The sequence below is a fragment of the Rana temporaria genome, chromosome 5 (genome assembly GCF_905171775.1).
Source record: "Rana temporaria chromosome 5, aRanTem1.1, whole genome shotgun sequence".
NCBI lineage: Eukaryota > Metazoa > Chordata > Amphibia > Anura > Ranidae > Rana > Rana temporaria.
The window spans coordinates 60,300,645-60,316,637 of record NC_053493.1 but is presented as its reverse complement, the minus strand read 5'-3'; the positions used below and the strand labels follow the sequence as shown (position 1 = coordinate 60,316,637).

Genomic DNA, 15,993 nt, shown 5'->3' with positions numbered 1-15,993 from the left:
CAGCGCCACCATCCCTTCACTTTTTCCTGCTATTTCCAGGTCTCTTTGAGGCCCGCCAGGGAGGCAGCAGCTTACCGTTACATACTCCTAAGAGCGGATCCCCCCCCCCCCCCTCTTTATAAAAAAAAATATTTGTTTATTTTTCATTAGGAGCATGTAGATTACAGGTGCCAGGCAGAAAGCTGTCTGTTTGTAATGTACCTGATACAGGCAGTTGCACACTGACGGAGAGCATCCATGAACTACCCAGAGCGCTCAACAGTGCCCTGGTAGTGCATTGAGAACTACAAGCTGGCAGCTTCAAAGATTGTAGGCACGTTTAGTTTTCCTGTTCACAGAACTCTGAATGGCAGTAAGATCGGGAAGAAGACTTTGTGTATGCACACAGTTTTGAGGCTTGACACATCTCATCTTAAATTTTGTACAAAAAAAATGGTAATTTAAATTTCGTTTGTGCGCAATACAATTTTATTTTAGTGTTTCTTCCTGAAAATGTAGATTTGATGAACATTTACTCAACTATTGTACGAGATTAAAAAAACAAATCTTCTATATTTTTAAAGTAATTTTATATCCAAAAAATGCACATTTTTAAAAGTGTTAACTTATTGCATTAGAGGGAGACTGTATAAAAAATAAGTGTGGCTTTTGGAAAGCTCTTGTCTTAAACTAGCATGAGACTGAAATTGAATTTACTTGGACTGATAATGTCAGGGTAACTATTATTTTATTTTTTTTAGGTGGAACGGAGTGTTTAAAAGCTAATGCCAAATCTTGTGGAGAATGTATACAAGCTGGACCAAATTGTGGGTGGTGCACAAAAGTGGTAAGTTTGGATGATTAACGGTTTGTGGTATCCAAAAGGCATATATAATAGTGCAACTACATATTTACTATTGAATTTGTTGTAGGGGTATTTAGAAAAACAAAACTGGGAGGTGACACTAACCTAAAAAATGACATACTATGTATTTTAACTTGGAAAAGTATTTTCTATTGCTCTCTGCCTTCTCTGGAGGTTCTGGAGATCATGGAGGATGTACAAATAGGCAGAAAAACACATTGCTGTAAAACTATTTCATGAAAATAATTACTTGGCCATTTTATAGTGGATCTTTATGGACTCATTTTGAAAATACGAATAATAATAATAATAATAATAATGCATATTGTAAAGGGCTACCTCTTCTTCTAGGTTGTGGGCATTGCTACAAAACCAACGTTTATTCAAGGAGGGGATGTCTTGAATGATTGTCTGTCTGCATCAGCTTTATATCTGTAATGCTGGCAAATGTGTGGCTGTTTTAGGCATGTGAGGGATCTTGGTTGTTGTACAGTATTTATAGGGGGTCTGGGAATAACATGTGACCGTCTAAGTATAGTGTACGGGACGTTTGTTAAAATGGACCCGGTCAGTGGGTCAACAAAAATTTAGACTCTAACCTTTCTGGTGTGACCTTTATAACAGTTGCCTATAATTCTGCATCCTTCTCCTCCCAAACAAGCAAACCTTTTTGTTACTATTATTTTGGCTGACTAATGCACAAGGCCATGAATGGTATCGCAGAGAAAGGTCATAGAAACATTTCTGACTGTCACGTGTATGCTGACATGATTAAGTTTTTCTCCTCACTGTATTGATCTTCGAACTCCCATATACAGTATATGGACACATTTCCAAATGGTTATTTCAGCTTTTATTTGGGTTTTTAAGTCTTCTGTATATTGAACCCATGACTGTCTGAAATGTGTCTGTTTCTGATTTAGTTAGTGACTGACAGTTAAACCAAGAAAAATAATGGCATAATTCATATTTTAATTTCATGCATTTTAATCTTTCTACCTTATTCTTAATTTTAGGATTTTTTGCAAGAAGGTGAACCCACATCTGCACGCTGTGATGACCTTGCTGCATTAAAAACTAAGGGCTGTTTGGAGGAACACATTCAGAATCCCAGAGGAAGCAAGGAAAAGCTAAAGGACAATCCAATAACGAATAAGGCCAAAGGAGAGCGTATGGACCCCTCCAAAATTACACAGATCAGACCCCAGCAGTTAAAATTTGAACTGAGATCAGGTGCGGACATGCGTTCTGAGCATAGTGGGTTTCTGTGTACCGTATAAGCTGTGTCTTGTGGATTCTCTAATATATTTTGTTTCTTTTGTATAGGAGAGCCCCAGACATTTAATTTAACATTCAGAAGAGCAGAAGATTATCCTATTGACTTGTATTATCTTATGGACCTGTCATATTCCATGAAAGATGATTTAGAGAATGTAAAAAGCCTTGGTACAGCTCTCATGAGAGAAATGGAACAAATTACTTCAGATTTCAGGATAGGTAAGAGAAGTTGCATCAAAGGGCTTGTTATAGAAGAGATGAACACAAACCCTTAATTTTTCCAGACTTTTTTTTTTTATCACTTGGGGGGGGGGGGACTTAAAGGTATGATATTTTGTGTTCTGATGTCTGACCTCTTTTTTTAAATGACTGGATTACAGATCGTGTTTCATTAGCACTACTGGGGGTGCGAGGATCACTTCCACCTGACAGGTTGGCTTGTCCGATTTTCACACATTTAGGGTGTGCTGGTGCGCATACATGACGCACAAACATCAGTGGCAGCAAAAGGGTTAAACATTTAAAAGTTAACAACCCCCCCAAAGGATAGGTATGCAGCCCTTGATTATACATGTTTGTTTGGTTTGCAGCTAAATGCAGTCACTCAATGCGCATTCATGCGACCGCTAAGTGACAATTGCAAATCGCCACAATAAAACACATTTTTAAAGTTTATCCTGTCTCTCATCCTGGATGTTTGAGTATTCAGCCAAGCTTGTGAGAGGACAGCAAGGGGAGAGATGACTAGCAGACGGGCACAGTGCTTGATCGATACAGGATTCGGGTAAGTATTTGGGGTGCACAGCAAGTGGCTAAATGTTTTTCACCTTAAAGTGGTTCTAAAGGCAAACTCTTCTTCTTTTTTGTTTTTACCTTTTTTTTTTTTTTTTGCATTCTATGCATTAAGGTGAAAAAACCTTCTGCACCCCCCCCCCCCTCCCTAAATACTTGCCTGAGCCCAGTCTCGATCCAGTGTTGTGCACAAGAGCAGCAGCTCTTACCTCATTGGCTGGTAGGTATGGCACGTTATTTTTAGAAAATAAGAAATTGGCCTTTAGAATCCCTTTTTAATGCAAGAACTTTAAACGCCAGCAACGGCATTGTACCAGGCAATATTTCAAAGGTTGCAGAAAGAAACTGTTGCAGTAATTGCTGTGCGTGGTTTTAGAGGTGTTGGGGATCTGTTTGCACTTGTATTGCATATTTAGGGGGGTGTGTGTGTGTATGTATGTATGTATGTATGTATGTATGTATAATATATATTATAAAATTGCACATGTATACTTGCATGCATGATGTATATATTATTTGAAGGTGTGTATATATACAGGGAGTGCAGAATTATTAGGAAAATGAGTATTTTGACCACATCATCCTCTTTATGCATGTTGTCTTACTCCAAGCTGTATAGCCTCGAAAGCCTACTACCAATTAAGCATATTAGGTGATGTGCATCTCTGTAATGAGAAGGTGTGTGGTCTAATGACATCAACACCCTATATCAGGTGTGCATAATTATTAGTCAACTTCCTTTTCTTTGGCAAAATGGGTCAAAAGAAGGACTTGACAGGCTCAGAAAAGTCAAAAATAGTGAGATATCTTGCAGAGGGATGCAGCACTCTTAAAATTGCAAAGCTTCTGAAGCGTGATCATCGAACAATCAAGCGTTTCATTCAAAATAGTCAACAGGGTCGCAAGAAGCGTGTGGAAAAACCAAGGCGCAAAATAACTGCCCATGAACTGAGAAAAGTCAAGCGTGCAGCTGCCAAGATGCCACTTGCCACCAGTTTGGCCATATTTCAGAGCTGCAACATCACTGGAGTGCCCAAAAGCACAAGGTGTGCAATACTCAGAGACATGGCCAAGGTAAGAAAGGCTGAAAGACGACCACCACTGAACAAGACACACAAGCTGAAACGTCAAGACTGGGCCAAGAAATATCTCAAGACTGATTTTTCTAAGGTTTTATGGACTGATGAAATGAGAGTGAGTCTTGATGGGCCAGATGGATCGGCCCATGGCTGGATTGGTAAAGGGCAGAGAGCTCCAGTCCGACTCAGACGCCAGCAAGGTGGAGGTGGAGTACTGGTTTGGGCTGGTATCATCAAAGATGAGCTTGTGGGGCCTTTTCGGGTTGAGGATGGAGTCAAGCTCAACTCCCAGTCCTACTGCCAGTTTCTGGAAAACACCTTCTTCAAGCAGTGGTACAGGAAGAAGTCTGCATCCTTCAAGAAAAACATGATTTTCATGCAGGACAATGCTCCATCACACGCGTCCAAGTACTCCACAGCGTGGCTGGCAAGAAAGGGTATAAAAGAAGAAAAACTAATGACATGGCCTCCTTGTTCACCTGATCTAAACCCCATTGAGAACATGTGGTCCATCATCAAATGTGAGATTTACAAGGAGGGAAAACAGTACACCTCTCTGAACAGTGTCTGGGAGGCTGTGGTTGCTGCTGCACGCAATGTTGATGGTGAACAGATCAAAACACTGACAGAATCCATGGATGGCAGGCTTTTGAGTGTCCTTGCAAAGAAAGGTGGCTATATTGGTCACTGATTTGTTTTTGTTTTGTTTTTGAATGTCAGAAATGTATATTTGTGAATGTTGAGATGTTATATTGGTTTCACTGGTAAAAATAAATAATTGAAATGGGTATATATTTTTTTTTTTGTTAAGTTGCCTAATAATTATGCACAGTAATAGTCACCTGCACACACAGATATCCCCCTAAAATAGCTAAAACTAAAAACTACTTCCAAAAATATTCAGCTTTGATATTAATGAGTTTTTTGGGTTCATTGAGAACATGGTTGTTGTTCAATAATAAAATCCTCAAAAATACAACTTGCCTAATAATTCTGCACTCCCTGTATATCTCTATCTCTATCAATATCGATCTATCTCATATTTTTTTTTTTTCAGAATATGGGCCAATTGAAACGGTATATGTATAGATTAAAAAAACAAATCTAGACATCAAATATTTTATATTAACAGCCCTTCATTAATGCGTGTAAATTGACAAAAATGTAGCAGGGCCGACATTTTAAGAAACGGCAGTGCTGTGGATCTAACCACAAACCAATGAATGGGGACTTCATGTGAAATGCATTTTCCTTTGACTGCAGGAAAGGGGACAAGTGTGAGCAGACCCTTAGGGCTATTTTGAAACAATTGGTATACAGTACACTTGTGTTGCTGTACAGAGCAAAGAAACTGCAGTATTTGACTTTACAATTTTCAACAGTCATGCTTTGTGCGTGAGATGAGACGAGTTCAACATTCTCATAAATACAACCCCAATTCTAAAACCATTGGGATGTTGTTTAAAATCTACATAAAAACAGAATGCAATGATTTGCAAATCTCATAAACCCATTGTTCACAATAGGAAATAGAAAACATATCAAATGTTTAAATTGAGAAAATGAATAAGGAAATAAGGTAATTTTGAAATTGAGGGCAGCAACATATCTCAAAGAAGTGGGGACAAGGCCACGTTTACCACAGTGTGGCATCCCCTCCTCCTTTTACCAACGCTCTGTAAATGTCTGGAACTGAGGAGACCAGTTGCTGGAGTTTTGAGAGAGGAATATTGTCCCATTTGTTTTTGCCTGATGTAAGATTCTAAATGCTCAACAGTCCTGGGTCTTCTTTGTCATATTTTTCATTTCAAGATGTGCCAAATATTTTCAATTGGTGAAAGGTCTTGACTTGGCCGCAGGTCAGCTTTTGACTCTTCTGCGAAGCCATACTGTTGTCATAGATGCAGTATGCAGTTTATCATTGTCCTGCTGAAATATGCAAGGCCTTCCCTGAAAAAAGACAGTCTGGATATATTTTTCAGCATTAATGGGGCCTTTCCAGATATGCAAGATGCCCATTCCATACGTACTAATGTACCCCATAACATCAGGGATGCAGGTTTTTTAACTGATCGTTGATGGAAAGCCAGAGGGTCCCTCTCCTCTTTAGTCTGGAGAATGCGGCGCCCATGGTTGCCAAAAATGTCAACTTTTGATTCGTCTGACCACAGAACCGTTTTCCACTTTGCAACAGACAATTTTAATTGAGCTTTTCCCCAGAGAAGACAACATTTCTGGATCATGTTCAAATATGGCTTCTTCTTTCCATGATTGAGCTCTAACCTGCATTTTTGGATGGCATGGAGAACTGTGTTCAGACAGTTAAGTATTCCTGAGCCCATGCAGCGATGTCCATCACAGAATCATTTCTGTTTTTAACACCGTGCCGTCTGACGGCCTGAAGCTCACAGGCATCCAATTTTGTGTTTCAAACGTGTCCCTTGTGCACAGAAATTTCTCCAGATTTTCGGAGAAACACTTAACCCCTACAGCGCGACCTAGTGGTTAACCCCATTCACTGCCAGTGTCATTTTCACAGTACAGTGCATTTTTTTAGCATTGATCGCAGTCACGAAAAAAAATCAGATTGCCACCATTACTAGTAAAATATATATATATATATATCCATAAAACTATCCCCTATTTTGTAAACGCTATAACTTTTGCACAAACCAATAAAACGCGTATTATGATATTTAAAAAAAAAAAAAAAAACTTGGAATACGTATCGGCCTAAACTGAGTGGGGGGGGGGTTTATAAATATTTTATTTTTGAGGATATTTATTATGGCAAAAAGTAAAAAATATTGCTTTTTTTTTATTTTTTTTATTTTCTTATTTTTTTTTTTTTCTTCAAAATTGTCACTCTATTTTTGTTTATAGAGCAAAAAAATCCGCAGAAGTGATCAAATACCACAAAGAGAGCTCTATTTGTGGGGAAAAAAGGACGTCAATTTTGTTTGGGAGCCACGTCGCACGACCGCGCAATTGTCAGTTAAAGTGACGCAGTGCCGAATCGCAAAAAAGTGGCCTGGTTCTTTAGCTGCAAAATTGTCCGGGGCTTAAGTGGTTAAGTGCCGCTTACTTTGCCAGCTTTTTGTTGCCCTGTTCCATCTTTCCAGTTTCCAAATTACACTTTTATGTTTTCTGTTGTGAATAAAATATGGATTTATGAGATTTGCAAACAATTGCAATCCCTTTTTTATGTAGATTTTACACAACTTCTGACCTTTTTGGATTTGGGGGATTTAGCTTGTTTTGTTCGGTGCAAGTTGCCCTTTTGTATGTTTGAAATGTACTACATTTTATATTGTCTGTTTTTTGCTTCAGGTTTCGGGTCATTTGTAGAGAAGACAGTCATGCCATATATTAGTACTACTCCTGCTAAACTCATAAACCCGTGCACCGCCGAACAGAATTGTACCAGTCCGTTCAGTTACAAGAATGTACTCAGCCTCACAAGTAATGGAAACCTTTTCAATGATCTAGTAGGCAAGCAGCAGATCTCTGGTAATTTGGATTCCCCAGAAGGTGGATTTGATGCCATCATGCAAGTCGCTGTGTGTGGTGTAAGTACTAAAGAAAGTGTATAGTGCACCCCATTTATGCCCTTTACATATGTTTTATAAAGGTGACCCACCACTATATAACACATAATGTTTTGAAGGATAAATCCACTGTTGCTCTAAATGCTTTCAACCCTTCCGCGTGTGTGTGTGTGAACACCATACCATTGTTCTGCACTTTCTTCCTTTTGGTATGATAACAAAATGCTTTTCATTGCGTTTATCAAAACCGATAAATACACCAAACACATTGCTTTTTTCTGACCTGAAAATAATGTCCTCCATTTTAGGATCACATTGGATGGAGGAATGTCACACGCTTGTTGGTGTTTTCTACGGATGCTGGCTTTCATTTTGCTGGTGATGGCAAGTTAGGAGGAATCGTTCTGCCAAATGATGGAAAATGTCACATGCAAGACAATATGTACACAATGAGCCATTATTATGTGAGTCTGCAAATGTCTTTGTGCTTTTTGATCATTTTAATTCCTTTTATAGTATGCTGATAAGTTGGAGCCTTTATTTGTAAGAGTTTAATTATAAATATTATAAAAATTGGCTGTATTTCTTCTTGCTCTGTATCTATAAAAGATATTGTGAAGCTAATACTTCTGATTTATTTTTATTTTTTAAAGGCGTATAAACTCTATTCCCATAGCAAAGCATAAGATACAAAACTTATTAGCATTTCTATATAAAAAGCTGCAATTCCAATGCATAATACGTTTTCTTATTTATCCACTTAAGACCCGGACCAATATGCAGGTAGAGGACCAGGCCCCTTTTTGCGATTCGGCACTGCGTCACTTTAACTGACAATTGCGTGGTCGTACTATAAAAATGCATTGATTACTGTGAAAATGACAATTGCAGTTTAGGAGTTAACCACTATGGGGCGCTGTAGGGGTTAAAGCGGCGTTCCACCCAAAAATGGAACTTCCGCTTAATCCACTCCTCGCCCCCTTACATGCCACGTTTGGCATGTCATTTTGTGGGGGGGGGGGGCTTCAGGAGGAGTGGGACTTCCTGTCCCACTTCCGCCGAGGGGCTGCAAAGGCGAATAATCGAATTTCGCAAAACAAGCAGGATTCAGGCCAAAGCGGTGTGCAGTACCACATTTGACCTGATGGGGGGGGGGGGGGTGCCTAGCCATTCAGGGCCGTTCGGAAATGCACGGAAAGACCAGAGGACAGTTCGGGTGAACTGTCCTCGGGTCTTTCCGGCTGTTTCCGAGGCTCTCCCGTGCCCCCGCCCCTGGCCGTATTGCATGCCATTAAAGTCCATTGCGGAACGAATATTATTTTTTTCGTTTCCATTGACTTCAATGGGGAAACTCGCTTTTGATATGCGAGTACTTTGGGTTACGAGCATTCTCCTGGAATGAATTATGCGCGTAATCCGAGGTTCCACTGTACCATGTAATTTTGCCATGAGCTTCCTATTGACCAGGCAAAATGTAAGTTTTACTGTTCTGTGCACAACTGTAGAGTGCAACCTTTCCCTGTTCTTTTCAATATGTTGTGAGGATTACTGCAGCTTGTTTGTTCTGGCCATGGACTTTTTATGGCGCTCAAACTTCTTACCAAAATCTTACTGCCTATCATATGGTCGGGCATCAGTGATGTTTAGGTCTGTGGTAGGGGAGAACAGTTGGATACTTCTAGAGCTGATCTTATTTGGAAGTGAACAGTGGAGAAAGTCTATAATGTCTGAATTCTAGATCTTTGCAGCATTCCCTATAATCACATGGGCATAGCGACAGAGAAAAATTACATATGTATGTGACTATGTGTGTGTGTATATATATTACACGCTATTAATCAATACGGTTGCCCAAATAGGAGATACTTTAATACTGTTACATATGTATGTTCACAGGACTACCCGTCAATCGCTCATTTGGTCCAGAAGCTCAGTGAAAACAACATACAGACAATTTTTGCCGTTACTGTGGAATTTCAGGCTGTTTACAAGGTATGTCAAGTATTTTTTGAGGGGGGGGGGGGGGGGGGTGTTTGTGTGTTTTTTTTTTTTTTTTGGATAATTGCCCCATTAGTATAGTTCTTTTGTATAAATAGTCATTTTAAAGTGTTCGTTCTCATTTTCTAGGAGCTGAAAAATCTCATCCCAAAATCAGCTGTGGGAACTTTGTCTTCAAACTCTAGTAATGTAATTCAGCTGATCATTGATTCCTACAATGTAAGTGCACACTTCTGACTTTGGCTGATAACCATCTTGGCTTCTGTCTGCTTCCTGTTTTCAAAGCTTTTGTGGTATTATGTAAAACTAAAATGTTTTTCTTTTTTATCCAGTCACTGTCTTCAGAGCTTATTCTAGAAAACAGCAAATTGCCAGAAGGTGTAACAATCAATTATAAGTCATTCTGTAAGAACGGAGTGATCGGAACAGGAGAAAATGGAAGGAAATGCTCCAATATCTCTCTGGGTGATCAGGTAAGAATTTGCAGGTTTAAAGCTTATGCTGCATGTACTTTATTCTCTTCAAGCAGAGCTCCGCCCGTTAAATATAAATATATATATATATTTTTTTTTTATTAAAAGCCAGCATCTACAAATACTGCAGCTGCTGAATTTTAATATTAGGACACTTACCTGTCCTGGAGTCCAGCGACGTCTGCAGCAGAAGACGAGTGCTCGTCTATCTGCTGCCCCCACCGCCATCCTCAGTGAGGGAACCAGGAAGTGAAGCGTTCCGGGTTCACTCCCCGATTCCCTACGGCGCGATTCGCGCTGCGCGGTCCTCACTGGTCCCCATTGTGTTCTGGGAGCCAAGTGGGCGGAAGTGACGAACTACCCGCAGGAGGACTCCCGGAAGTGGGTGCAAATACCTGTCTTAGACGGGTATCTGCACCCCCCTCCCCCTGAAAGGTGTCAAATGTGACACCAGAGGGGGGAAGGGTTCCGATGAGCAGAAGTTCCGCTTTAGGGTGGAGCTCTGCTTTAAATCTGAACTTCAGGCAAACTGCTGAATACACAGGTGAGATACATAGGTGCGAACACCTTCTTTTTTTTTTTTTTATTATTATTATTATATTTGTCCTCTTCTTGCCAATAGATTTGTATTTCTGTCCATCCATTCCTAAGATTTACACAGCTTATTTAGTTGTTTGACTGGAGTTGAACATTAAAATAATACCTGCATGACCCTGGGCATTCAGTTCATTGTCTAGAAAATAGACATCAATACTGACGCTGCCCTTGCATTGTTGAATTACTGACCTCTCAAAAGCACCATTGAAGCTTGCCATCCAGATTCTGACAGCTTCTAAGCAGATTATAGCAAAGGCCTGGAAATCCCCATTACTCTGCCTCTTAGAAACCAAAGATAGGGTGACCCAAGCTATGATCCTTAGTAAGATCGAGGCGACTAAATTACATAAGATCCTGCGGCATCTGAAAATCTGACAACCATGGGTGAATCGTTTCCTCCCTTCACATTTTGACTCCATGCTCTTGGAACCCTAGCTCTACAAATCCTGTCATAGTACCTGGTTAACTCCTTACACTGGTGCAGAGTTGGCGGCTTCCCTCTTATTTTCCTCTCTGTTGTTGCTTCTCTTTTTGCTGGCCTACCAGCTTTTCTTCTTCTCCAGTCTCCGTATTTATTTTAATTATTTTTCCTCCTTTTTCTGTTCAGGGCATGTGGTTATAGCTTCACATGTTTCCACGCAAGTTCTTACCCACTGTCCACACCCCCTGCAACCTGATATGCAATGGGTACTTGTGTCATTCACTCATTATGGGGAGCTTGCCCTCCCCTCACTTCCTACTCTTCTTGATGGGCCATTGTATAGCAGTATCTCTGTACCAGTGTACTTAATCAAATCTGTCATTTTATATATACGTGTGTGTAAAAAAAAAAAAAAAAAAAGTATAATCTCTTTATCCAAAAGTATTGGGACACCTGCTTATACATGCACGTTAATGGCATCCCAGTCTTTGTCCGTAGGGTTCAATATTGAGTTGAGAAATTTATATTGGTACTACCGTCACTTAAAAAGCGCACAATGTATATGTCTAGAAAACGGTCAGTTTTATAGTCCATATAGTGGTACAAAATGACCAGTCCTAAAAAGGAAGGAGATGGTGGGCGGCAGCTGTCCTCGGAGAAAAGCCAACTCTGTTAGGGGAAGACAAGGAAACAAAAAAGGGAAGCGCCACCTAAGTGCAATATGTCAGATACTATGTTTAATCTCAAAAGAAATGCACTTACAATACACAATTACAAAACAGGCTCATCAGGGTCTCGTGATGCGCGGTCCAGTCTCGGGTCCATCTAGATCCTCGGATCTGCAGGCAGGGAGAGAAATCCATCCTGTGGCCACAAGGAAACAATGAGATAGTGTGTCCGCGCTAGGACTAGGGATTGCTGCTGCCTCCCTGTGTGTGCCCTCTATCGAGGGTTGGTGTGAAAAAGTGTTAAGGGAATTGGCGCTGCTATCCTGGTATTCAACTATGGCACAATGTGTTTATAGACAGATAAGTGATTCAATAAATAGTGTTGGGTTCCCTCCTACGGTTGGCTCATGTAAAAGGAGTCACCGATCAATTGTGGGGTTCCCTTTTTAATAAGGTGCAGTGTGTATCGCGTTATCATGTATGTTCACTCCGTGTGTTTTCCAAAAGGGAGACTCTATAAGAAAAAAGTGTGCTAAAAAAAATAAAAAAATATATATAATAGGATGCACCAGTATTCAGAATTTGGCTCCTATCTTTCCTCTATGTGGTAATATTAGTGAACGTGTCACATTTCAATTGAGCCTCTAGATGTCAGTCTTGTGCTCAAAGAAGATTTATAAAGAAAAAAGGAGAAGGACTGATTTTGCAAGTTTGTGTCACCTTTGCATATGTAACAAAAAAATTGTATCTAAATAGTGTTCAAAGCTGAAGTTTGTGTGGACTTAATTAGGTCCTATTTTCAGTGAAAAAAGATTTGTGCAATTAAAAATAAAGAGTGTATAAAATAAACATATATAAGTGGAAAATTTAAATGTATATGTATGTATGTATCTATATACATATATTTAATAAGTAAATAACATATACGTGATTCCCTTAATTAGGGCACTGTCCGTGACTTTGTTCTAAAGTATATGTTAAAATGTTGAACGTGAGATTAAACCTCTGTGTGGTGAACTTGGTTCTGTGCTTCAAGCCTCCTGTGATTTCAGCAATTAGCTTACACTGATATAGATCCGTGTTACTGATTAATTGATTAGTGAAAAATACTAATCTGTAAAAGCCCTAATAGTGAATATATAGGTATAAGTTATTTGCAATTAAGGTATAATAGACATTACATCAATTATTCATTTGATTGATAAGCCCGTGGATGTTAATTATAATCCTGTTTTTTTACAGCAATTAATTGCTAGCAATATAGAAGAACCACAGCATAAAGAAAAGACTCCAATTTCCCTTCAGTTTGCCAACGGAGTCTGTAGTAAGCAGTGCTTATAACCCAATTGTGTCCTCAGTATAGAACATAAAAGCAAAAATCCAATGTACAGAAAAAAACACAATCGTTTCTTAATCCCCTGTAGACAACTCTGTCGATTCCCCACTCTGGCGTGCTTCACGATCCCCCCTATTGGGTCCCCACTCACCGGATAGATGTCCCCTCGAGGGGGTGTAGAGCTTATCAGAGTGAGGTTACGTTGGCTACCTGATGTCCGGAGGCTGCCTCTCCTGGGTCAAACGATCTGGTGTAGGAGGTTATCTTTCCTGTGTTTCGTGCCTCGTCTCAGTTAATGAGGAATGTATAAAGAGGACAGAGAAAAAAAAAAAAGGAAAAAATTAAAAAGGGAACCCCACAATTGATCGGTGACTCCTTTTACATGAGCCAACCGTAGGAGGGAACCCAACACTATTTATTGAATCACTTATCTGTCTATAAACACATTGTGCCATAGTTGAATACCAGGATAGCAGCGCCAATTCCCTTAATAATAACACTTTTTCGCCACAAGGAAACAGCCTGGTTCATTTTGGAGGTGTAGATAATGTCAACAGAGCGGGAAAGCAGGAACAAAGATTGTCTCTGGACAGCCGCACTCTGAACAAATTGTAGCCTTTTATTGAAAGGACAGCTGTGACTTGTAGTGCTGTCCTTCTTGTAATAAAAGGCTACAATTTGTTCAGAGTGCGGCTGTCAAGAGACTATCTTTGTTCCTGCTTTGCTAAGTGCATTGCGTGCACCTGAGTTGTCTGCAACGGAGGATATTCATCTGGGTTCCCACCTGGACCGGCTATTCCCTTTTCCCCAACAGAGAGCGGGACCAGGGAGAGTACCGGAAGGAAGGCGAGACTAGAAACGGGCTACGCGCTCGGAGACTAGCTCCTTCTACAGGCCTACTGGGGGATACTGCAGGTGTGATGGTGTTTATATACTGTGGCCACCCAGAGAACAGCAAACCACAGCACACCAGCAGCATATTAAGACATCTACACACTATAACGAAGTTCTGATCATGCTTGTCAGATATAGTAAAATGACTGAATACAATTAAATAGCTGTCAAGAAAATAGGACCCCGCAAAAAAAGTATAAAAACAGGGATCTCATAAATTATACAGCGTCACCAATAAAATACTTGTATAGTGTATAAAAACAAAACTTAAAAGGTTTTTATTGTCATTTCTAAAATTGGGAGAATAAAAAACGGGGCCATCCCCAAACTGTTCCCACAAAGTTGGGAGCATGAAATTTTCCAAAATGTCTTGGTATTCTGACGCCTTAAGGGTTCCATTCACTGGAACTAAGGGGCCGAACCCAACCCCTGAGAAACAACCCCACACCATAATCTCCCCCCCCCCCCTCAAATGATTTGGACCAGTGATCAAAGCAAGGTCCATAAAGACATGGATGGGTGAGTTTGGGGTGGAGGAACTTTACTGGCCTGCACAGAGTCCTGACCTCAACCCGATGGAACACCTTTGGGATAAATTGGAGCAGAGACTGCGAGCCAGGCCTTCTCATTCAACATCGGTGCCTAACGTCACAAACGCGCTTCTGGAGGAATGGTCAAACATTCCCATAGACACACTCCTAAACCTTGTGGACAGCCTTCCCGGAAGAGTTGAAGCTGTTATAGCTGCAAATGGTGGACCAAGACACCATTAAAGTTCATGAGCATGTAAAGGCAGGCGTCCCAATACTTTTGGTAATAGAGTGTGTGTACAGATGAACTACTCGTTTGTAGTATTGTACCATTTTAATTCTTGTGTAATGTTCTCATTGCTACTTCTATATCAATAAAAACTATTGAACATAGACCGCAAACACCTCACTGATCATATTGTCATCACACACAACAATAAATCAATTTGGTGAACAGCAACTTAAAACTTTTCTTCCTGTGGGAAGGAGGAAGCAGATTACAGGACATGTACATTATCTACCATACACTTCATTTGCACAAAATGATCTGCATCACAGTGCAGGATTTTGGACAGTTTTTTGTATTGTTTGGAAGCATGGCATGAATTACAATGTTTTTTTTCTTTTAGGTTGAATTTGAGATCGGTGTAACTGCTCACAAGTGCCCCAAAAAGGACCAAACTGAGTCCATTAAAATTAAGCCATTGGGATTTACTGAGGAGGTTGAGATTCTTCTGAAATTTATCTGTGAATGTGATTGTCAAGAGTCGGGAACCCCTGATAGCCCAGAATGTCATTATGGGAATGGTACATTTGAATGTGGAGCCTGCAGGTAATTGTTTTTGGCTATTCTTTCTTTATCTGCACGCTGTGTGTTTAAAAGGGACTATGGGGGGAGACAGTATCAGACTCTCCAGCGCCCACCCCTCAAAATAATTAAGTCAGCAGCTACAAATAGTGTAGCGGCTGACTGTTAATATTAGGACATGTGACGGTATCGGTACGATATCCCCGTCAAGCATTCCCTCCTCTCCATACAAGACTGAATGCTGGAACCAAGACTGATTTATTGGCAGCTTGCTGGTTATAAATACAGTTTTACAAGCTAAATCCTTGATCAAGGAACAATGGGAGCTCCACCCCCTTTTCACACACTCATACAGAATATAGCCAGACAATTAGAAGCCGACCAGAGACACATTTTCTTTAAATAATGACATCAGGGAAGTTAATTACAAGGTGTACAGAACACATTAGCTGGGCAGCCTGGCACCGCATAATGAAGCAATCAGAATACATAACATGAGTCACCTCTACTCACCGTAAACAGGATTAACATCCCTTTGAAATAAGGAGCTAGCTGCAGACGGGTCATTAACATGTCAATAGCTTGTAACACATGAATCCATTTTTACCTCTAACCCACAATTTAACCAAGCAGGGAGAATTACACTGACATATCCTTCACAATGGCCCCCCTTTTTCTCCCTGCTCCGGCAAACCCGGTTGGACCTTCCCTGGACAAGTAGGGTTGA

The 15,993-nt window shown here is 40.2% G+C and overlaps 1 protein-coding gene across 2 annotated transcripts in view; it reads left to right on the top strand.

Annotated features, from left to right (window-relative positions):
- Positions 1 to 15,993, top strand: part of LOC120940054 (integrin beta-1-A) — a 57,426-nt gene that overhangs the window by 23,311 nt on the left and 18,122 nt on the right. For both annotated transcript variants that reach the window (XM_040352635.1, XM_040352636.1), the window contains exons 3-11: positions 741 to 826; positions 1,861 to 2,077; positions 2,171 to 2,341; positions 7,324 to 7,562; positions 7,850 to 8,005; positions 9,438 to 9,533; positions 9,669 to 9,758; positions 9,872 to 10,012; positions 15,088 to 15,290. In XM_040352635.1, coding sequence (XP_040208569.1) covers positions 741 to 826; positions 1,861 to 2,077; positions 2,171 to 2,341; positions 7,324 to 7,562; positions 7,850 to 8,005; positions 9,438 to 9,533; positions 9,669 to 9,758; positions 9,872 to 10,012; positions 15,088 to 15,290 — 1,399 coding nt within the window. The remainder of the gene's footprint in view (positions 1 to 740; positions 827 to 1,860; positions 2,078 to 2,170; positions 2,342 to 7,323; positions 7,563 to 7,849; positions 8,006 to 9,437; positions 9,534 to 9,668; positions 9,759 to 9,871; positions 10,013 to 15,087; positions 15,291 to 15,993) is intronic.